At 40.6% G+C, this 24,341-nt stretch overlaps 1 protein-coding gene across 4 annotated transcripts in view; it reads left to right on the top strand.

Annotated features, from left to right (window-relative positions):
• Positions 1 to 1,774: 1,774 nt before the first annotated feature.
• Positions 1,775 to 24,341, top strand: part of LPIN1 (lipin 1) — a 47,484-nt gene continuing 24,917 nt past the window's right edge. For 2 of the 4 annotated variants that reach the window (XM_071548331.1, XM_071548335.1), the window contains exons 1-8: positions 1,775 to 1,853; positions 11,602 to 11,802; positions 13,115 to 13,210; positions 14,260 to 14,597; positions 14,935 to 15,054; positions 20,465 to 20,603; positions 22,436 to 22,745; positions 24,162 to 24,255. In XM_071548331.1, the coding sequence (XP_071404432.1) occupies positions 11,611 to 11,802; positions 13,115 to 13,210; positions 14,260 to 14,597; positions 14,935 to 15,054; positions 20,465 to 20,603; positions 22,436 to 22,745; positions 24,162 to 24,255 (1,289 nt within the window). In that variant the 5' untranslated portion in view covers positions 1,775 to 1,853; positions 11,602 to 11,610. Of the gene's footprint in view, positions 1,854 to 11,601; positions 11,803 to 13,114; positions 13,211 to 14,259; positions 14,598 to 14,934; positions 15,055 to 16,171; positions 16,280 to 20,464; positions 20,604 to 22,435; positions 22,746 to 24,161; positions 24,256 to 24,341 lie in introns of all 4 variants that reach the window. The other 2 variants (XM_071548336.1, XM_071548334.1) reach the window with 2 other exon arrangements.

Raw genomic sequence — 24,341 nt, 5'->3', positions numbered from 1 at the left:
CCTCCTGTGCACACTGGTCACATCATCAATAAGAACAGAGTAAAAAAGCACAGAAGGATAAAGATAGTCCCCTGTTGTTAACTGAAGCTCACTGTTGCTGTGTAAGCATTTGGCACTTCCTAGAGCTTCTTGTGTGTGTCATGGCTGTATTTAGTCTGCCCTGTATAACGAGATAGCATGACCTTGCAGATGGAACCATTAAAATGTAGAGCATTATTCTGTGGGTCATTTTACATCAAGCAGCATATGGTTGGACATGATAAGTAACGAAACACGATATATTATTTTCACAACTGAGGCTGTAGCTTCAGGATTTCTGAAAGAAGCTCTAGGTTCTGGATTTCTGAAAGAAGCATGGAAGGTGGGTGTTGTTGAGACTGTGGGAAGACAGTGGTTTTGATTCAGTGTGTTATGGTCACATTTTGATTTTAGTATAGTAGTGAAAGACCATGGCAGACCAATATGTTAGAGCAGTCGTCCCACCTAAAATGAATGGTGATGGCTGGAGGTTACCATCCTCTCAGAGGGAACACAATATGGGATCATATTCGACACAAATGTGGCAGGCACTGGTCAGGATCCACAGACACACAGACAGCTTCTTGTATTAATATCAGGGATGGGATTATTTACCAGCATTTCTGATTGCCTACTGACTGCCCACTGACAAGGGATTAGATATGATATGCCTGGGATAAGAAACTGCAGGCATTTCTGGGCTCAGTTGTCTATTATTTTCTCGCTGGGACTAGGTACACACCCTTGTTTGCTGTGCCTGGACAGAAACTGTCTTCACTGACTTTTCTGTTCTAAAATTGAAGGGAACTGGTTAGTGTCATTGTGTGAGGGGGAATGGAGCAGAAGAAGAGGCAGGGATTGGAGCCTGGGAGAGACACCAGGCCCTGTCACCCAGTGACTCCATTGTAGATCTGAGCTGTACAAAGACTGATCAGCATAGACAGAGCTCATAGAGCTACAGAAGGAAGATGTGCCGCAGAAAAACAGTTTGAAGGTTTACTACTAGGTGATGACCTAGAGAGGATTGCACTGAGATTATTTTACAGTGTAACTGGAAAGTTAGCAGAAAATGGAAGGCTTAAACGTTGATTACTTGACAAGGAACTCTTCCAGGCTTCAACTGCATGAAGATTTTGGGGACTAGAATATGTAGATGCCCGAAATCCAGCTTTCAAAGACTTGTTTTCAGTCCTAAAGTTGGCAGGGTGATTCAACTAATGAACTTTGAACCTTCCTTTTAAAAAAATGTTCTTTGTCCCCCCCCCCCCCCCCCCCCCCGCAGCCCCGTGTTACTGTTTCCTTCTCATTTGTTTTGCACATAGCACCGCCCGTTCTTGCCTTTTGTAAACAGACTTCAAAGAGCCTGCAGGATTCCTTCATCAGTTCATTTTTAACACAGACATCCTCTTCCCGGTTTAGCTGTGTAGAAGGTTACAATACAGTTTTAAATGGAAGGGGACCACAATCTGGAGGCAAAACTTTATTTCATTTATTTACAGCGACAAAGATGCTGAAAGACATGCTCCCGAATGGCAACGAGTGCTGGGCTTGGGCAGTTTAAGCTTCCGGCGATGCCTCTCACGGACAGCCGGGGTGCCTCGGGTCAGGCTGGGCTGAGCGACTCCCTTTTCCCCTGTGCGCGTTCCCCATCACCGCACACCCCGGACCACATCACCCCACGCCACCGCCCCGCCCGCCCCGCTCGGTGCCGCCCCCGCGCCCGCCCCGCCGCGGCCCCTCCTCGGGGGCGGCACCCCCGGGCCCGGCGCGTCCCCGCGGCCGCGGCGGGCACAGAGCGGCGGAGCGGAGCCTGCGGGAGCCGGCCCGGGGCGGAGGTGGGTGTCGGGGCTCGGGCGGCCGCTGTGGGCCGAGGGAGGTCCTTCCTTTCTCCAGCTGGCACCGGGCGGTGAGGGCACGGCCGGGCTGCCCAGCCGGCCGCTGTTTCGTGCTAGAGGCAGCGGGGCCGTCGGCCTGGGCATCCCGCCGGCCCTGCCGGGGCTCCGGGCGGCTGCCCGCACCTCCTGCCCGCACCCTTTCCTCGCATCCCCTGCCCGCACCCTTTGCCCGCACCCTTTGCCCGCACCCTTTGCCCGCACCCCCTGCCCCGCACCCCCTGCCCCGCACCCCCTGCCCCGCGCCCCCTACCCCGCGCCCCCTACCCCGCGCCCCCTGCCCCGCGCCCCTGCCCCGCGCCCCCTGCCTCGCGCCTCCTGCCCCGCACCCCCTGCCCGCACCCCCTGCCTTCCCTTGCCGAGCAGCCTGGCTCTGGCGGTGACAGCAGACCCCTGGGGATGTTGGGCGCATCGTGGCTGGGCAGTGCTTTGTGCACGGGATGAGAGGGAAGATCTGATGCTCCCCAGGTTTACCCTCGGCGCGGGAGTCTCGGTTCTGGGGTCTGCGTCCCCGCCGAGCTGTGCGAGGCCAGTGCTCCTCTGCGCTGCTGCTTCCCCTTGGTGGACGGTGGGGATTGTGTTTTGCCTCCCTTTGGCTGGCAGCTGCTGATGCAAATCTCTGCATTAATGCCACTGCTTCACTAATACTTTCCCTGAGCTGGAATAATGAAAGCAGTATCAGGACAGAGGCATTTAATGGCATAGCAGAGCCTAGCTGGCTCAGTGCAATGGCTACATAGGAAAATATCTTTCTATTTCCTTTAAGTGACGCCCCTCTCCCCTTTTTTTTTTCACTCCTCCTCCCCACCCACCCCCCGGCCCAACAGTTGTTACTTTTTCTCTTGATTAGTGTGTCTCCTCTACCTTCAAGAAGGAAAACTAAAACCAAATGTATCTTGTGAAGAGAGGGGAGGAGACAAAACTATGCAATATTTTTGTTATTCCTGTCAAAACCAGAAATTGTGTAGGGGCAGCATCACAGCCCTGATGTTGGAGACTATCCAGGATAACATGTCATTTTTCTTTTCACATGTTAAGTCATTAGGCTTGATAGATCTATTGACCTCTAATTTGGTGCATAGTATGGAGGGTATTTTGGAATGGTTTATTTTCTGGATAACTTTGTCTGTATCTCTGCTGTCTTAGGAAACAGCTACTGGCAAATGCTTAGTGTACATGCATAACATTGTGCTGTCATCAGTACATTGTTAGAAGTTAGATGGAGAAACTCGTATTTCTGTAAAGAGCCTACTTCTCTGAAGGGAAGTGGAGAAAAAGTGGGGAGACAGTGAAGGAGATAAGATGAAAAACAATTAACATAATTATGTTATAATTTTAGGCATGAAGCCATGAAAATGGCTAAAATAGCTTCTAATGGTTTTAGATGCTTTCTGGTTTTCTGATAGGCCCAAATTCAGATGGCCCCTGAGAATATCTGCTTACCTTATGCAGCAGGGCCTGTTTGTAAGGAGTTGGGCAAGTTTTAGTCTTTGGCCCTTTTCCATACCTGAGCATGTACAGGTGCACACATTTGTTTATCTGTGAACACATACAGATGAAAGACAGTAACAGTTTACTTTAAACTCTGAAAATGTCGAAAATATAAAGTTAGAGCCTAACAATCAGGTTTGTTTTCCAGTCCTGCTAACAGAAAGGATGCCAAGTCACATGAGTTGTCAGTAAGGCGTAAAGCTACTTCTGTTTTTTTCACTCTGATTTATGTTCCCTCTCTGACCTCAGAACAGTAGCACAGGGTAGCACAGTGCATGACCAACCATATATCCTCCAGCTATTTCAAAAGTCCTCAGTTTCAGGCATCAGTTTGTACTTTTCAGTTTGTTGTAAAGATTGTCCCTATTTATACAGGCTCAGTCCAGAGGGATCTCAGCCCTTCTGTACGTTCCCTCAAAGTGTCTCCATGAGGAAGGAAGTACTGTACAGCTGGAAAGCTGAGGCACAGAGAGATCAAGGGAAATGTGGAGGGTCTCCTAGAAAACCTCAGGGAAAGGAGAAGGCAAGTCTTGAGGTGTGATTTCAGGAGTGCCTGAAATGTCAATAGGGCTGTCCCTTGTACTACACACCACTGACTCTTAGTTTCTCTCTTTAGCTGGTAGTAGCACTTGTATGAATATGTGGCGAGTCAGATCATCCAGTTGATGTAGCTTTATTTATTATTTAAAATAATAAAATATGAAATTTAAAATATAAAAATATTTATTTTAGGGCTGGTATTAGTGGCATTAGTTTTCAGTGCTAACATAAGGGCAAGATTTAGGAGAGTGAGGAATGTTGGTGTGGGGACTGTGGTTGTACACTTCAACTGGCTATGAAATAATTCTGTTAGACCCTTGTTTGGGTACCAGTCCGATACCCTGGCTGGAGTGCTGTGGGTCAGTCCTACTTTGGTTTGAAAATGAGGATTCATTACAGACAAGTTTTGAGTCTTTGGTTTGAATTTTTGGTTTCATCTGCTCTCAAGAAAATAATCTTCCCTCTACAGGGATTTTGTGAAGTATTGCACCAAGTAAAGTTTCAACTATTTGAAGTATAGTGCAATATCAGAACCAAATGAACAGTTGTCTCAAAGTCCATGTCTTTGAATGAGTGTGAGTGGGTGGGTTCTTGGAGGGACCAGCAGCTTGGAAGATAAATTTGATCCATTTGACTTTCTGGCTGTTGTAAGAAGTCACAATTTTTGGCACTGGCCTTGGCTAGCTTTGTAATAAAAGTCAAATAGTTCAGCATGATCCCAATCCTAAAATATTTCTGGATATTTGGCTGGCAGGTTTCACAATACTCTGTTGTAGAGCCAGGCACATGATTAATTTTGCTTTCTGATGTGGGATGTACAAGTGAATTGCACCTGCCTCCTGACTGACCAGACTTCTTGTCGAATCACCTGCAGGAATGTGGTCTGTCCCATGCAGCTGTGACTGTGGGGAGGTCCGGAACAAATCTGCTTATAATTGGACTTGGACAGAGTTTGCACTCCTATTTACAGAACAACCAGAGTCATGCTGCTCAGCAGAGTGCCCTGGAGTTCTCCCTCAGCTGCTTGTCCAAATCAGGGTCATGGCTGCTTATGGCTCCCTCTCAGGTCATGTGTCCAAGTTACCTTTCCCAAGAAAAAGGAATGTGCAAGGAGACTGCTTGTCCATGTCTCACTTGGATGAGCTTGGCAGGCTACAGTTGAGATACAACCTCAGTGGTAGACCCTTTTTAAAACCAATGGGAGTTACACACCCTCTGAGAGATAAGCCTAAATAACTTGCCAAAAACTATGTGGAAATCTTGTAGGAAAGCAGAGCCCTAAGCTGAAATTTCCCAAAATCCTGTGGATTGTCTACATGGCTCCTCTAGAGAAAGAAAATACAGGCTCTGATTTTGCTCTGAGAAATGCACAACTTTGGTGTTCTGTCTGGATATTTACCCAAAAAAAGTATGATGGAAATTCATGGCAGTGACCTTCGGTTTGATTGATGTAGGAACTTACAAATAGTTAAGAAAAAGGCTTTCAAAAGTTCCAAATGATTTTCAGTTTCCAACATGAACAGATTTAAAGTATGAAGAGATTTTAATGTGACAATCACACAGCATTAGTGACTATACAGTGTGTTAATTGCTTACTGATAAACAAAAGTACCTCTTTTAAAAATAATAAAATGGTGGTTATTATGCACTTTTGTATTTAACAAGCCACTGTTACTGTGTGGGTAGTACAGTCATGAAGGGTTAAGCTTAATTTTAAAAAATGATCCTAGGGAATCTTCATTTGCAATATTTTCTTCTCTCCCCTACATTTTTATCATAAATCCTTTTTAGAACATAACCTCTGAAGCTGTTTTCAGTATGAGAAAGACTTCAGTCAATAGTAAATTTCCACTAATTGCAGTAGAGGTGTTGGTGTTAAGTATTGAATTGCTTCAGAGTCAAGGAACTAAATGTTTGATATGCAGTAAAAGAGTGGCAATAAGCACTGAGTTTGACTATTGTCATTCATATTTTTTTTCTGTAAATGTGGAATCATTCTCTTGAGGGAATCACAGTCTGATTCTCAAATCTAGTCTAGTCTCTCTCAAGCTTTACGTCTTCAAAATAGAAGCCAAGTGCAGATCCTGTTTGTGAAATTGTCGTAGTTTCAGTGTTAGCAGCAGAGCTGCAGTGATATATTTTAACTGAACACTAGCCCATAAATTTTTGTTTTCCTTCCATCATGTCACAAATTTTATGCAAGTTCTTAGGAGAGATGTTGATTTGTTTTGTGCTTTTTGTGCTTATGCCCACCACGTAAGTGGTGGACCTGGGTCTCATCATCGCATCAGGTATTAAAAGCATAACTGAAGAATGTATCTATATGTGGTTTTTCTTCTTTGTGCTAACCATTTGGTTTGTGCTATGTTTACCATTGCTGCAAATTTTTCTCTTCTGGCCTACAAAGCCAGTGCACCGTCATAATAGTAGAACCTGAGAAAAGGTGTGGAAAGGGACCTAAATGTTACATCCCTGCTAGTGAATGAAATGGTGCTAAAGCCCATTCTTGGTGGCCAGACCAACTAGCACCACCTACTCATGTCTTTTCTATAAAGCTCTCTTAACTTCCAAAAGAAGGTGACTACTAAACTGGCCATGGGGGTAGTCCCCAGTCCATCTTCTCGTTAGCTGTTCCTGGGAGTTGTGTGAGTGCTTATTGGCCGTGTTTGAAAGGTACCAGAAGCAGATTTTGCAATTGAATAGATTCATTAGAGATACCCGGATTGTAATGATCAGATTTGTGATGGGATATGCTCCAGTTTACTGCCTTGGACACAGGCAGAGCAACAGTGTCTGTCCCAAAGATTGCAGTTGCCTGTTCTTAAACAAGTCCCAGCAGGTGTTTGTAGTTCTCAACATTTTCAGCCTTGGAAAGTGGAAGTCTGTTCTAGTTTTTAGTTACCCTTCCAGCACGGTACCTAAATCAACTGTCTGACTTTAGAGCAGTTGAATAGCAGTTGCATCCCTTATTAATTTGGATGTGTGTGGATATGTAATCTTTTACTCATTATGTTGTAGCACCTGACGAGACACTGGGTATTGCAAAAGGAAAAAAGGTCTTTAGTTCCTGTGACTTTAAGTATTTTATTTTGCAAAATGCAGCACAGAAAGATGAAAAGGCATGGGGAAGAGCTGAGCTGTAAAAAAAAATCCTGAACAACCGAAACCAGGCCACAAAGGATGCAATCACTGGCTTTTCCAGTGGAATTAGGACACAGTCTAGTGTACCTATGTGAAAGGAGTAGATTATCTAGATGAGTGCTTTTGATTTTACTGTGGCATCCAGTGGAGCAGGACTTTAAAGAACTAACTTGGCTAGGTCAATCTTTTCTAAGTGAATAAATCAGTTAAGTAATAAGGAAGATCACCTAGCTATTTATTTTTGACTTCTTTTTCCATATGATGATAAATTCTGAAAAATGACTGCTGTCTTTTGCAATCAAAAGGATTGGAAATTTTCTAAACCTTCTGGCAAATGTTGCTAGTTAAATTTACATTGAAAATTATACTTTTAATTTTATAATAGATATATAATTTAGAGCTCTGAAAGGTCTTCTGGCAAGGACCAAAAGCCATTGGAAAGTCATTTTCCAGAAGCAGCACAGACTGTTCTCTCATGCTGCAAGCTTAGATTAAAAGGATTCTGAATTTTCCTAGCATGAAAGAAATATTCTATATGTCCACTAGCATGGTATGAGAACAAGAGTTTTGCTAAATTGAGTCTAATTAAACAGGCAGGCACTGTGGGTTTAGCCCATGACGTAAGCTCATGTTTATTGCCAAAATTGCTGCTGCCTGGTCAGTAAGTGAAAAATGGAGTGGCCAGAGTGAAGTGCTACTCCAAAACCACATGCAGTCTCTCTGGGGTTTGAGGAATGTTGGTTTCCTGGAGTGCTGACATTGTATGGATTGACTTTAGGTTTGGAGTATAAATTTACAAACCTTAGACTCCAATCTCAGCTTTGATTGGCATGTATAAAAGTTAGGATAGTGAGCCTACACCAATCAGAATCTAATTTCTGAACTCTCCCCCATTTTACCTACAGCATTTTTTATTACTTACATTTGAAATATAAATCCATTTTTGTTGATTTCTTAGGGAAGTGGCATTTATGGGATTATTCTCCCAATGTGTCTTTTAATTCCATGATGATTTTGTTGCACATCTCTGGTTCAGCCCAGCTTGAAAGGAATGCCCATCACCAGCAGTTTGGACATGGCAGTTTCTTTTTAAAGGGGTGGGAGATTTCCCCTGTATAGAAGCAAATTGTCCTGTGCCAGTTGGCCTGGCCAGAGCTTGAGGATGGTGCCTAACTTCTTTAATTTGTGAGTATGAAAATAATCTCTGTGTCCTAAGACAGGGCAGGCAGTGCAGAAAAGATCTTTAGTGGACAAGAATAGTTGCAAAATTCTGTTTCTGATTTTAGGAGCCCTGCTAGTGTAACCTGCTAAGGGGATGTGCGAGTCCTCATATTTGGATTGTCTGTTCATAACTCACACATGATCAGGGTATATACTGTCCCAGCAGCACCTTCCAGGCCAAGGAAGTTGTGGCTGTTTTACACCTAGAAATTTTGTTACTTTAGTAAACCAACCATTAACTAGGGTGAACTATATAGTGTAATTTTGACCCTAATTGTAGCCATTGTTAAATTTAATCGTAGCTCAAGGAAAAACGTGGTTTTTATTGTGCTTTAGGTTGGAAAAATTCTCAGTAGAAACTGAAATATTTTTCCACAGCAAAGGGGTAATTTTAAAAGTGGAGGCTCACTTATGAACTTAAGTCTGTGCCTGTGTGGTGCCAACTTTTCAGAAAGTTTAGATAGTGGACAAGATAATTAGGGGGCTAGGAACTTTTGGCTTAAAAGGAGAGGCTGAGAAAGCTAGTTTTGTTCAAGTCTTCAGAGTATTAGTTACTTGTTGGGAGGTAGAGAGGAAACAGCTGGGATGTTAAGAGATGCACAGTGATAGGACAAGAGGCTATGGCACAAGTCACAACCAGGAAAATTCAAATTAGATAGTGGGAAGAAAATTTCTCTTTGAGGACAGTCAAACATAGGAACAGGAGTGCAGGAGTGCTGAGAAATCGCCATTCTCGAAGACGCTGAGAACCCAGCTAGACCAGGGTTGTGGGCTATGTGGTCCAAGTTGTCCCTCCCAAATTTGGGCAGACCTTTGGGCCAGGTGACCTTTACAAGTCTGTTCTGTCCTGGTGGTCTCTGATCCAGCGTAGGGTGTGGCCTGAGTTTCAAGTGCTGTTCCCTATGAAACAGCTTACCACTAGATTTGCATTCAGGAAGGCAATGTACAGTAGGAGCCCAGAAGTGGTAATACCAGTTCAATGCAGGAGAACTGACTATAATTGCCATGAAGTTTTTGTGTGTTGGCTTTTCAGTAGGTGGCACTTCCTGGATGCTTGAATTGCGAGCTGTGCAGGAAAGCTTCTCCAAAGAGTATTTAGGGATTTTTCTTCCATTACTTAACATCTGCCCTAGTTTTGGCTGGGGTAGAATTAATTTTCATCCTCCTAGATGATGCAGTTTCGGATTTTGGTGAGAATAATGTTGATAATACAGTGATGGCTTAGGTGTTGCAGAGCAGTGCTTACACTGTGTCAAAGTCTTTTCAGTGATTCATGCATGCCCTGCCTGTGAGAAGGCAGGAGGGGTACAAGCAGTTGTGAGGAGACATAGCCAGACCAAAGGGATATTCATTCCATACTATAGATTGTCATGCCCAGAATATAAACTGTGGGGAAAACTGGTTGTGGACTACTGTTTGTGAACTTGCTGAGCATCAGTCTGTGGGTGGTGAGCAATTGCACTGTGCATCACTTGTTTTGTATATTGAAATTCTTTTATTATTGCTATTATTATAATTATTTATTACTATAATAATAATTATTATTTTATTTCTTTTCTGTTCCATTAAACTGCCTTCATTTTAACCATGAATTTTATCCCTTTCACTCTTCTGATTATGGCCCCCATCCTGCTTGGGATGGGGGATTGGTTGTCAGTGAGTGGATGTGTGGTGCTTAGTTGCTGACTGGAGTTAAAGCACCACAACATCTTGTATATTAAATGCTTCAAAAAAGTCTGTCTGATTTTCAAAGTTAGTGCCTAGTTTTAATCTTAAACTTACCGTGATTTAGCTCCCCAATTGTCAGACAAGGAGACCATCTTTGCTTTTCAGGAGCAAGGTGGTGATGAGTATCATAAATAATTCTTCCTTCAGAGCATGCATGGTTGTGTCATGATACCCATGTATTGCAATATAAACAGAGAGGAAAGCAAAGCCTCAGTCCATCCTGTGGAGGGACTTCTGGAAAAAAAACACAGGTGAACCATAATTAATTAGAACAGCAATGCATAACCTGCCTTAATTATAGCATTTCCTAATTTTCTGATTTTTTTACTGTAATACTTTCACTGTATTCTCCAAATAGTTTTTGTTCATAGCTGTAAATCACAGTTAAAATTTGGAGCAATATTTACGTCTCATACATATTTTTGTTGTTTATGAAAGAACACAGCTGAAAGAGTCTATTGTAGCAGATGCTGCTGCTGCTGAGCAGTGACTGTCAGACTGAGCTCGGTTCTTTTCTCATCACCATCCGTGGGAGTTTTAGTGTTGCCTGCTCTGTGAGTGTCTCTTTTATTGGTGCCAGGTGATGTAGTACAGCCTAGCAAAGAACTTGTATGTGAGTTTTATGCTCTGTACTGAGTGCACAGGACTTCACAGAAAACAGTATCTTGAAACTGGCAAGAGGTGTTGGAAAAATAATGAAAAGAATAGACACTGGAAGTCCTTAAAATCTGTACTGTTCAGTGTGGTATCTGCTTAAGTTCACTGCTGTTTTGAGAGCCCTTAAAAGACTTTTTTATCCCTTAAGTATGTCTCAATATGTGGGGGACTAAATGTATTAACCAGGATGTGCAGTAACAGAGTAGAAGCAGCAAACTAAATCCTAAATACTGAACAAATTCAGGAGCAGAGGAAATAAAGACAATAACTTAACCATCAACACATGTCTAATTTGTAATAAAACTGCTGGTACTAAAAAGCTTTTTGAAACAAGAACAGTGAAGTTGCATTAGGAAGCACTCCAGTGTTCAGACACTCTGAATTGAAGGTTGTTTGTCCAACCTTAATGCATATCTATTGTCTGTAAGCATTATAATAATGTTTTAATGGGAGAAATCCCTGTCAAATGGGAAAATAGTGCAGTGGAAAATTAGATCTGCTTAAAACCATTCACTTGTCCTGCCCTTAAAAGCTTGTGGAAATAATGAGAAAAGTGTATTTGGTGTTGAGGGCACAATAAATGATAGGAGGAGATGTATTCTGGAAGTAATGCTTTTCAGTGACGTTTATGAGCTTCAGAGTCTAAAAGTATGACAGGCAACTGATTTTAATGAACTTTTGAAAGTTGTTACAATTCTCTGACTTACAAGGTCTCTTTTACTTTCTTCTATTGAAGGCTCTCTATGAGCATACATCAGCTGTAAATAAAGAAGGAGGAAAATTCTAATTCTATGTAAAATGGTTAATTTGGGAAAAAGGAGGATACTCCTCTGCTGGATTTTCTGTCATTCAAATGTCTCTAAAATAAAAATCAGGGATCAAAATCTATTTTCTTCTACCTTTTGCCTTTCAGGTCCAAACCATGAATTACGTTGGACAGTTAGCAGGACAAGTATTTGTAACTGTGAAGGAGCTCTACAAGGGACTGAACCCAGCCACATTGTCAGGATGTATAGATATAATTGTTGTGCGTCAGCCAGATGGAAATCTTCAGTGTTCCCCTTTCCATGTTCGCTTTGGAAAAATGGGAGTTCTACGTTCTAGGGAGAAAGTGGTAAGAAAATTGAGAATTTTTATATGTTTTGTTTTTGAGTTAACTCTAGACCATGAAAGTTACTGAATGTGCTGTGGTCTGCTAATCAAGGGTTTTATAAAAGGCCTGAATTAAGGTAGGGTTCAATTAAAATGTTTCTTACTAATTCTTGCATTTTAGAGCATAATTTGTAAGACACTTACTGTAAAAAAAAAAACCCAAACAAGCCATGAAATTTGTAATGTTTATTTTCAATAAAATAAAATTTTGAATATGTCAATTTGGGCCTATACTAGATTTATTAGTGACTGTGTATTAAAACACACTTCTTCGATGTACTCAGTGATAATTACAAAAAGGGAGATAATAGTGAAGTAATATTTTCAGATTATAGAATGTCAAGGTTAATTGAAGCTAGAAAAAGTGGTGAGGACCTTGAGATAAATGTAGCTGGGCCTGAATGACCTGGCAATATGATATCAGATGTGAAGTTACCATTGAGTAATGCGTGGCAGATTATTTTAGGAAATAATTTGTAACTACATACAGTCTAGGTTCTAATGTAGCTATAATTGTTCAGCAGAAAGATCCTAAAGTCAGCATAGACATTGTTCAATTCTTATGTAAATCAGAAAGAAATTCCAATGTTTAGGATGGGTAAAAGTTGAAAATGTACCTGTGCCAATACTGTGTCCTGAAATATAACATAAATGTAGACTTGTCCAAGGTTCCAAAACACTTACAGTGAAAATGAAGTTGGTGGGAAGAACAGTTGCAGGCAAAGAGAGAGATTCTCCTGAGAAGAGATGGAGAGAATTAGGGCTGTACAGTGATGTGATAAATGTGTGGAAGAAATAGACGCATGAATTGAATGTAAAGTGATTTTTCTTAGTTGTGCTTCTCATAGTGCAAAGAGAAGTCTGTTTAATTAATTTGAAAGACAACATATTAAGAATTTACGTTTGGAAGTACTTCTTGTACAATTCAAAATTAGGCTATGGATTAAAAAAGCAAATAGATTTGTGTGATAAGTGAAGCATTCAGAATTATATTTAAAATATTCAGAACTTCTTTATAATGGCTATAAACCTTCCTGAGTAGAGAAGCAAAGCAGCAATGAACTGAAAGAGTTAGAAAACCATTTTTTATAATTTATTGCCTTGTGAAGGGGTAAGGGAAGAAACAGAGAGGTTCACTATTTTATGTTTATTATAAGGTTTCCTACACTTCCCTGAGAAGCATTTGCTCAATAACAGCAGAAGGACAGCTGAACAGGAACTGTGTACCTAAAGTAACTTTCTTTTCATATGAGAATATACTTATTTTCTTCCAGGTTGACATAGAAATTAATGGAGAAGCTGTAGATTTGCACATGAAACTGGGAGACAATGGGGAGGCCTTTTTTGTGCAGGAGACGGATAATGATCAGGTAAGAGTCAAAAGTACTTTTAAGTAATTAAAAATTCAATACCTACACTTCAGAGTCAGTTCTGAGTTTAAGAATGGTATTGCAAAATAAAGTGTCACCCATTTCGTAGTTTTGAAAGTTTCTGGACAATTTTCTGCTGTAGAATTTTAATGCTGTGCTGTTACTTTGAGGTTTTTTTTAGTTGCTGAGGTTTGAAAAAATCTAAAGGTAATCACATAACTGGAAAATAAATCATGTGCGTGCAGTGTGTAAACAGAAATGGCACATACAGAGTTCACATCCTCCAAAGTTGTGTGCAGCACAGGTTGATGTTGAAGGACCTATTTTTTTGTGGAAATCTTTAATTTGAATGTATGAACTCAGCAGACTGCCAGTAAAAGTGCACATGCTCTTTGAAACATCCATTCACACGTTAATTCTGGTACTCACCATAAACATGATCTCACAACTATTATTCATGTAGAATTTAAGAATGTCTGCTTCTGAGCTGTGTGGTTAAATACTTCTCTGTATAAGTTATGGTCACCCTGCTTTTGAGTAGTCCACACTTAATGTGACATAAGAAAATTTTTGCAGGCATTCCTCTTCAGATATCCCCAATAATTTTTGTCATGTAACTTCCATGAATTTTGAGAGCTGTGTATATATATGAGTGAATAGCAGGATGTTTATGTGACTGGATTATAAACCACTGACGTATATGTCTACTCTGTGTCATCTGTGTTGTGAAGGGGAATTGGATTTTACAAAATGTTCAGGTTGTAAACTATGAGTTTGTTTCTGCTCTGTATCTAGCATGAGGTGGATAGGGACTCATGCCACTACCTGGCCAATATTAGATGCTCAGAAGATGCTCTTTATTAAGAGTATTGTTCCTGGCTTGTCTAAGGAGATGTAGCTATGGAACAATTTTCATATGCCATAGGACCATGCTGAGCATCCAGATATTAGTAACTTAGATTTTGGTAATTGTGCCTTGGCTTTAGAACCATTTGCATGATTAGTGAAAGAACTAACATGTTTCATGATTTGAATTTTTTCTTTTCCAGGAGGTGATTCCTTATCATCTCTCCACATCTCCCATTCTGTCTGAGGGAACTGCTTTAATGGAATCTCAGCTGAAGAGGAATTCCATAGATAGAATAAGAAACCTGGACACTAGTGCATCCTCACAATTACCACCCCAAACCCATGGATCCCAGCCTTCTACTGAAACATCTCCAGTCTGTACCTCTGTGAAAAAAAGGAGGAAGAAGAGGAGGAAGTCTGCCCATAAAATAGACAGCTTAAAAAGAGAAGACACACATGGAGACACATCAGAAGATGAAGACATGTTTCCTATAGAGATTAGCTCAGAGGAAGAAAAAGAACCATTGGACAGTTCAAGGTATCACATTGGAAATGAGATATGTAATGGAAACCTGGCTTAATGCTCAGTTCCGTGCCTTCCAACAGTAATTTCTAAGTTATAACACATGGGTGATGAACATGTTATTTTGAGAAAAAAGATTTAGGCTAGAAAGCTATTGGGAACGTTAGTAACCAAACTAATGAAAATGTAATTGAAAACATAAGAAGAATCCTCTGTGCTGTTGTGAACTAGAAGGTTTGAAACATAACATTTCTCTATCTCCTTTTACTTCTCTGCAGTAGGGTTTTTTGTTATCTGATGTATATGAAAATTCAGTATGTTTTTTAAATGTCACATCTTTCCCTGTTCTTAGGATCCCTGTTCCAGATGTGTTTGTTGATGATGTATCTGACATAAAGGCTCCTGCAGTTTCTGTGCTTTCCCAGTCTGCACCTTACCCTCATTCAGATGGAGAATGGTCACCTCTTCAAAGGTAATTTTTCTAATACTACAGTCCTAGGTAGTACCTTAATCATTTTTTTGCCATTAATGTCTCTTCCAGTGCCAAATGAAGTCATACTAAAAGTTTTTATATCAAACCTGGTCACAGACAATTGTTAGATGAATGTTTTCCATATTTGCAATCAGATGGTGTACAAAAGCTTAAGATAAGCTTTGTCCTTGATTCAGCAAATGCATGCACACAAATTTTGAAAAGTACTTTTATCTGTTAATGTTACTGTTTGCTTATAAATACTATAGAGAGGGTGAATGTTTTGTAAAATGTAAATATTTTCCTGATGCACACACCTTGTAAGGACTTTAGTGAATGCAGTTCTATAAGCCTTTAGTACTTTAAGTGTAAAACTTTTAAGAATTTGGAAGATTGGAATTAAAGTATAAAAATAAGATTTTCTTTTTGACAAATAGGAATATGAGCTTTTCATGTCCTTTTTAATATAGACATGAAATGTTTATTGTGTGAAAAGAACACATACAGTAATTTGCTTACTTTTTCCTGTATGTGTATTTGTGTGCTTTTGTGTACCTTTCCTGTCAAATCACAGCAGCTTGGACCTCCTTTCTTGTCTATGGAACCCTGTCAAAAAGGGACAATTTTTTGCCTAATGTGCATTGCATTGTAATTCCAGTTAGGTCTGTGTGTACGTGCCCCCATGCAGAAGTGCTCCACATCCTCCATGCAGGCTATTGGAGTACAGCAATATTTACCTTATCCTAAGAATTCTAATCTCAATATCCAGCCTCTGTCATTGATGTTCAGAGGAAGGGACTGTGAGGAGATTATTTCAGAGCAAGGGCTCAATTTTAATGTTTTGAGTTGTATTCTGGAAGAAACTTTCTCCACTGTTTGTAAAGCTTAATGTGATTGGCTTCACCAGTCTGGTGATAGCATATGTCAATACCCGTCCTTTCAATGGCTTTTGGAACTGTCTGTTCTGTTTGTTTCTTGATTGCACTATTCTGGATTTTGAAAGCTCTAGATGTAAATTCAGCATTCATGTAGCTAATGCAGAAACAGTTTACGTTAATCAGCATTTGTGAATAATGACACACTGTTTTTCTTTCTTTCAACACGCTTTGCTGCCCAGTAAGCCTATAGATTGTACAGGGCAAACCTCTCTCCTCACTGTTCCAGCAGACGGAGGCTTATCTAACTCTTGTCCTCAACAATCTTCTCACTTTTCTCTTCCAGACAGGTAGAACAGTTGTCCTCTTTTCTGGACTGCTTTTTGCTCCTTTTAACACATTAATACACTTTTAACACATTAATACTCTGTGAACTTCGTTGACTTTAGAACTATATTTACTGCTAACTCAGACACTTTGGAAGTGACATTGAAAACCACTTCCTCGCCTTGCTTCTTTGTGGGCATTTCTTGGAGGTAAGTTACCTTGATGAATCATCCATTGAATGAGGATGGCTGGTATAAAATCAGGTAAATGAGAAGCTGGGTTAAACTCAAGTTGATTAAGATGATAAAAATACCAAAAGGGAAGAACTTAGCTAGTGAAAACTTAGCATTCCTCTGAAGATATAATGTCGCAGGTTTGGCCTAGCTGCTGCCAACCCTGGACTGGTCCCCCTTTTCCCCTCCCAGAACTTTCCCAGCAAAGGAAAGGAAAAAAAACCCACTGAAAAGAAACGCACTCTAAAGAAACTGAACTGAATAAAAAGAATAAATTATATTTTCTAACATTTACAAACCACACTGTATACACAATACATAGGATACCATTACATTGACATTTCCATTTAGCTTTTTACAGTCAGCATATGTTTTAATGACATTTTTATTCCATGGTTTTCCTGAGTTGTTTGCTTGTGCATAGGCTGCAAAAGTAAAAGCAAAACAAAAACCTCAGAGACTGAGCAATAAGAAATGCAAAATTTGTGATTACAGTAACCCAGTGCCAAAAAACCCTCCTCTTCCTTTGTTCTTTGGGAGATGGAAATTATGTTGGATTGGATCGTGGGGGAATCTTGCAGAGTAAAGATGACACAATAGATAAGGCATCCTGTCAAAGGCTTAGGAGAGACTAAGAATTAAACCTTTTCTGGAGAGTAGGATTCCTCTGAGGGTGGACTCTTTTCCACAGAGCTAAAATTGGATAACAGACACTTTTTCTGTTATCTTAAATCTAAGAAGTCTTGAGATACTGCTCAAGCCTTTTTCTCTGCATTGAGTCAGTGGAGATAGGACACAGCAACTCCGTTAAAAAATTTAAAGTAGGTGTCTGAATATGACCTCAACAAATCTCCATTAATCTTGGGAAAGCTTTGTGTAATAAATCAGGCTAAATTGCTCATTGCTTATATCAACACAGTTGCCATGCTAAGTGCCTAAGGCTATATTGGAACTGATAATCTTGAGGTTTTCCCAGCTTCTAGGTATGTCCTCTCTAAACCAACTGTGTTGCAGCACCAAGTCAAAGTGAGATCCTGGGATATCCAAAGCTGTTCACCTTAGTGGTTTCCATTGCAAGGAAGGACAGGTGCACAGTTTGAAATGGAGCAGTGGTGTGGGTGGCTCCATGAACTTTGCTCTGGAGTTCACCTGTTCTACAGTCTAGATAGACAGCGAAAGTGCTGTAGTAGCTTATCTGAGTAAGACCTTCTCTGTGTCTGCAACTGTTGAAATAAATGCCTGGTGGGTCTTTCAGCAATTTTTTCCCTCTGCATGAAATAAGGAACTCTATTATGGCCACCTAAGAGAAGGTTCAGAGGCTCTCAGTTGTTGCTGAGACATGTACATGACACAGGCCTCTTTACTTCTCACTGTATTTTCACAGTTTACTCATCGTCAATCAAGACAAGACTTTTTCTCAGGTTAGACTGCTGCTTTCTCAGGGATCTTTTTGCTTCCAGTGGAAAACGTTGCAAAGATCATCATGGTTTGCTGTTGCAGAACTGCCAACTCCAAGCCAAGTTCCTCGTCCTTTGGCATTGGATTATATTAAACGCGATTGCAGCTTGTTAAGGAACACATAGGGTTGTGACACAAGTATTCAGCATTTATGGCATGTGAATCAGAGATGCTGATCTAAATGGCTGAACTGAAGTTTTCCTTCCTCCTTGTGTAGTGCTGTTGGGATGGGAGCCTCTAGTTTGATCTGAAATATCTCAGCAGTCTTTGCAACGCTAGGGAATGTCAGCTGGGCTGGGTCAGTCTCCAACTTAAGGGCACAGGAATTACAAGATATCGTTCAGGCCACGACAAACCCAGATGTGTGCATGGATCGTGGAGCAGCCTGTTGCAGCAAGAGCCTTCGCAGAGCAGAGCTCTGCCTGCTTTAACATACACACATATGCAAGTGCCATATTTCTGGTACTTGCATGTGTCCAGGAATGTAAATCATAGTCCTGAGTAACAGCATGGGCTCTTCACTACTCACTTGTGTGTAGAAGGGAACTGTATTTTCAGGGAAAATCGTGTAAGAGATCAGGCTTCTTTCCACCCCAAATAAATTTTCTCATTGCAAAATGCAGAGGTTCTAGCCCAAACTGAAGCAATACTTCTAATCTCTGAGATTGGCTGAGTAATTGAAACTGGGCTCAAGATACCCCAAAGGCCAGACTGGATATTTTTCTAAGTGAACAAAAGGTATTTTGAAGGTTAAAATGGCTGTAGTGCTCAGATTAAATAAGTCACAAAGCAATAATTCTTCCTTAAATCTAGATGGTTTAGGCTTAAAGCGTAAGAGCATTATTGCCTGCTGAGGTTTTCTGAAGTGCCCAGGCTCCTGATTTCCAAGGTTTCAATGCACCTTAAGCATGGAAAATACTTCAAATCCTATAAAATTTTCATTGTGAGAAGTAGAAATTGCTGAAAAACCCACTAGGTATATCTTGAATCATTAGAGCTCGAAAATACTTTTAAAATTGCATTGTATTGATTCCTTCTTCTGTCAAATTGTAGGTTATACCCTGAGGACTGATAAAAATTGAAATTCTTAGGATCTAAAAAGATCTTCCACAGTAGTATGACTTATAAATTTTGTACTTTAATTAGGTAGAATAAAAACCTGTAGGTAAAAAGTGTTTGTCCTTATTCAAAGTGAACAACCTTTACTCCTCAGCCTGTCTTCATAAAAGTGTTGCAGCTCTGTGATCAATTCAGTGGCTCTCCTTTGGCCTCATGTGTTTCTTGTGTTGGGGCCGTCAGAGCTGAATGCAGCACTCCAGGTGGGGTCTCACCAGAGCAGAAGGGCAGAAACACTCTGTCACCACACTGCCCACACTGCTTTTGATGCAGCCCAGGATATGATTGGCTGACTGGGCTGTAAGTTCACATTGCTGAGTCATGTTGAGCTTTTCATCCACAGACAACCCGAGGTCCTTACTCCTGGGCCTTCCTCAGTGCATTCTCTGCCCTGCCTGTGTTTGTGCTTGGGATTGCCTCAACTGAGATATAGCACCTTGCACTTGGCCTTGTGAAACTTCATTAGGTTAGGAACTTCATGGGAAAGGAAGCCTTTTGTTTTTGAGAGTGAAAGTAACTCAGTTTGACCTTTGATTTATGAATGTAGTGGATTCTTTTGTTGTTTGTAGTTTTTAAATCAGGATGGGATGAATATACTGACACATGTTACAGCTCAGACCAAAAATAATGTTCTTTGTTTGGGGAGTTCTGGGTGAAATTCTATTACTTATGCAGAAAGGCAGAGTAGGTAATCAACATCTTACCTTTTGACCTTAAAATCAGGAAATCTTTATTAATGACTGACTTGACATTGCGTTATTGACTTCACCACATTAAAAATATGCTACAAGCTGACAATTTACTATTAATTATTAAATATTTTATATTTTATAGCAAGTAGTCGTCAAAACAAACAGTTTGAACTGAAAGGGCTCAAATTATTTGTGTAGCTCTTCTGCTGTTCTTAATGCAAACATCCATTCAATGGTAGAACTGAACAAGCTAGTATAGAGAGGAGTAGACTGGATTCCTTAGACTCATTTACTACTTAGTCAGGATAAGGTGTCTTGTTGACCTAAGTGAGCAATTGCTGCACTTCACATCCATTATAGCAATACTAACAACTATTTATCCACTGCTGCTGGTACCATCCACATTGGTTTTTTTTCACACAGAAACCCAAAAATCCTCCTAAAATGTTCAGATGCCATGTTCTTGTGCTATCTCTTTCAGCTTCTCAAATCCTACTTCTTTGACAGCACTTACTATGAAATGGATGAGACCTCTGAATGTCAGTCAGAGGATCCTGAACTGTTTAAACCATTTTGCCATGCTTTTGTACTTTCAGTTGGCTCATGATTATTTCAATCTTCAATGCTTTGATTGATAGATATCAGTTTGGAAGGTGCTTAGTGCATTGTGGTTGTTTCTGGTTTTGTAACATTTTTTGTTTTTCTTCAGCCAATCAGATTCACGCCCTCCTACTCCTCAGAGTGACTCAGAATTAGTCAGTAAACCTATGGACAGAAGTGGACTGAAGAATAATCCCCACATGCACTGGGCATGGGGAGAGCTACCCCAGGCTGCAAAGGTATCCAGTGTAAGTTGTTTAATTGCTGCTAGCATCTATTGTGCTTTAATGGGTCACATGTCCTTATTTAACTGCAGACTGCTGAAGAGGGAATGCATCCTGGTTTTACATAAAGTTAGTGTTTTATGTAAGAGAATTGAATCATTCTTAGGAGGTCTAGGACCTTATGCCATGGATGTTCTTAACACTGATGATATACAGCAGAAAATGCAGAAGAACCTGAGACCTAGTCTTGTAAAAGTTACAAGCTTACAAACCAGATAAAATCAAATCAAGTGTCTTTTGGTAAATCACTGAAATTCATAAATGGTCTTAGATCAAAAATAGCAACATGATGCACAAAAATTAAAATGGGCTGTTTGAATACAGAAGCATCCAGAAACACCTGTATTTTTGCATGCCCAGACATGCTGTTCCCTTGGTTGAGAGGACTGGCTTGATGCCATTTGGCCCAGGTGGTGTTGGGATCTGCAGTGTCCCAGCAGCATTGTCTCCCATGCTGCACAGTAACCATGGCAGCTGCGTACGCTGCAGGTCCATCAGGGACTGTCAGCTCCTCGTGATGCTGTGGAGTCGGAGCATCCATATGGTAAAGGGGAGTCAGTATGGCTGCCCCAGTGTGTGAGAAATAAAGGTCAGGTTTCAGTGGAATATGCAACTGTGGGGGCTGGGATGGTGCAGGGTTTGGCCCCTCCTGCAGAGGGATGGCTTCCCTGCAAAAAGTACTGCAGGAGAGATGGGGTCACACACACAGCATAAAGGAACAATTAATTCTGTTTTGCAGGCCAAAAAAACTGGTATCCTGCTCAGAAAGAAGACTTCTATGTTTTGGTGATGGCACCAGAATTATAATTGGCACAACTGTAATTTGTCTTTAATTCAGTGTTGGTAACTAGTGACAAAAGCAGGAATAGGAATCTGGAATTCTTAATTTCTTCAGAAAGGTCTTCTTTATCAGACCAAGGATGAGCTGTCCCATCAACTCTGCGTTATTCTCCTCCTCATGTATATTACAAGAAAAGTGGGAGCCATTTTCTGTTCGTAGAGAACTGGTTTAAGTGCACAGGTCTATGCAGGAGTTTCAAGTTGGCATTTGCAACCTAGAATTTAGAGTTTCCTGCTAGCAGATTTAGACGTATCTTTTTTATCCCAGTTACACAGCCTGGTGTGCATTACAAATCTTATTCCTGGAGGCTTTTCCCTCTGCAGTCTCTGTCTATGTCCCTAGACAAGGCATTCTGAGTTGATCTGACCGTACCCGAACTGGGAGTTATACTTTGGATGCTGTTGATCTTTGTGTAAGAGTTGTTTGTTTCATATGATGTGAAGATTATAGTATCTATATGCTCCAGCTGTAGTTCATCTCCCCTCTGGAAGAACACTTCCTGTCCCACACCCAGAGAAGATCTGAAACTGTTCCTATAAAGTGATTTAAAATCTGAATCAGGACTATAGATGAATGACAGTGTCCTGGTGCCTGAGAGCATCCTGATTGTTCAAGGACTCCAGTATGCACTACCTTCTCCTGTTTGTCAGGGTTACCTTCTGAAGGAAAGCCAGGATTTTCATAGGAAGGGAGGAAGGCAGGGTGGGAGGTGGGATGTGCAAATGAGTGGGAAATGAAGACTGTAGAGCAGATTACAGAACAGATCTTTCCTGGCCCCAAGATGCAGATGAATTTTGTGAAAGCAAATACACAGCAGAAAGGTCTTTTGTACAAGGTAGTCTCCTTCTCAGTGGTGGCTTTCTGTTGTAGTGGAGTGAGCACAACAGGTTAAACTCCAGCTGTTGCATTTTTTAAGAGCTTTTCTTTACAGTAATCTGTTTAATTTTCCTCACAGGCCAGTTCTCTGCTCAAAGCAAAGGAACCCAGTGTAGTGGATGTAAATCCTTCTGAAAGCACTCACTTTCGGGTCATCCAAAGCTCTCCTGTGGAGGAGTTTAGTACAGTGTCTCCTTTGCCTGCCCTTGGACAAGCAGATGCAGCAACTGCTGATGAAAGTGAGCCCTTACCAGTTGAAACAAATAAGCCAGAGACAGAATTGCCAGGAGCAGCTGTACCACCGTTGCCTGCCAATGAAGAAATAAAGCAAGCTGCAGCTTGCTCAACCCAACCAACTGGCAAGACAGATTCCCCTTCAAGAAAGAAAGGTAAAGCTTTATATGGTTTATATGATTGTGTTTGTATATGATTGTGTCTTCAAATTTCATAATGATAAAGCACCTAATTGCCGTATAAATTAGTCTGTGTCCTGAAGGCACTTTGGGATCTGGAAAGGAGTAAGCTTTGGAAGGAGCCTTCAAAACCTGAGCTGTGCAGCAGGCTGTTCACAGGAGATAGGTATTAGATAGAAGATTCTCCTTGGTCTGGAGTTTTTGGCAGTGCTGTGCATATGATAAAACTACAAAGCTTACTCCAATTTCATTCATATTTGATAGATTCAGGAGTTTCACTCTGTAGATCTGCTGGTTCACTTGAATTATATGTTGCTGCTAATTGTGGAAACTCTGCTGTGGTACAAAGTGGTAGTATGTCTTTTGCACAAACAACAAATTTACCATAAAATGAGGTGCTTTTGTTTCACATGAGTCTTTTCAGTTCTGTGTGTTACATGTCCTGTCCTGAATATGTGAAATATAACTCCAACTACTTTTTTACGTTCTAATTTCTGGGCTCTATATTCATGATATTTTACAAGTGTTACAGTCCTCACATGAAATGTATTTGCTTACAAATTATCTGTTTTAGAGCACTCATTCTATAATTATGTAAGCTCTATATAAGCCTAGTGTGTGCATCTGCTTTTTAATCAGTAGACAGAGAAGTTTCTTAGTCTCTTTCCCATGCATTTCACTGTCTTTGAAAAGAAAAAACGTTGTGTTACTGTTCTTACTATTCAGTCTTTTTATAACTTTTTTGATAGCTTTTCTGATGCTTGGTGTTGAAAATTTGGGTAGTGAAAAGTTGTGGCTTTGAGAATCAATTCCAAATTAGCTTTTGGCCTTACAGTGGTTACTTGTCTAGATGTTCTAGCAACAACAGGACAGTGATGGCTCTTTGTGTTAGTCCCAGTAACAGACCTGGAAGGGTTGTCTCATCCCCTACATGAGTTGTCTCTATAACAAGCCTTGGATAGTGTGTAAGTGACACTACAGTCTAGTCTGTTACTTCCCTTTTGCAAGGAGGGATTGAAGATTAGGTCTAGGAGATTAAATGCTCTGACTACCATACTATGACAGTAGGCTTATGCAAATACTTAAAAGGTTTTTCTTTTGCTATTTTCCTACTGTGACCACTGACTTCTGATTCCTAGTGGTTTTGTCTGGCATACGGAGTCTTTAGCATGTCTTAAAACTAGTCCTCTGCTCTTCCCTTTTGTGTATTCATAGTTTGAACAACTTATTTTGAAATTTTTGACAGTACCATTTTGTACTAATACAGTTTACCGACTGTTATAACTTGTCTGGTTTCTCTATCTTGAAATGAATAGTTAAACAGTAATACCAGCTCTGGAGTGTTACTCAGAAAATATTAATTAATAGGTTTATTTGTGCTGTCCCTTACAGATAAACGAAGCCGGCATCTTGGTGATGATGGTGTCTATTTAGATGACCTCACTGACATGGATCCAGAAGTTGCTGCACTTTATTTCCCTAAGAAGTATAAGTTCTTTTATTATATTTTTACTTTTTGAAGAGCTATTGTCACCTTCCATATTTAGATCAAACTCTTCATTGTCAAACAGA

The sequence above is a fragment of the Pithys albifrons genome, chromosome 2 (genome assembly GCF_047495875.1).
Source record: "Pithys albifrons albifrons isolate INPA30051 chromosome 2, PitAlb_v1, whole genome shotgun sequence".
NCBI classification, from domain to species: Eukaryota; Metazoa; Chordata; class Aves; order Passeriformes; family Thamnophilidae; genus Pithys; species Pithys albifrons.
Note: the sequence above shows the minus strand (reverse complement) of the source record. Positions and strands in the feature narration are given on the sequence as shown.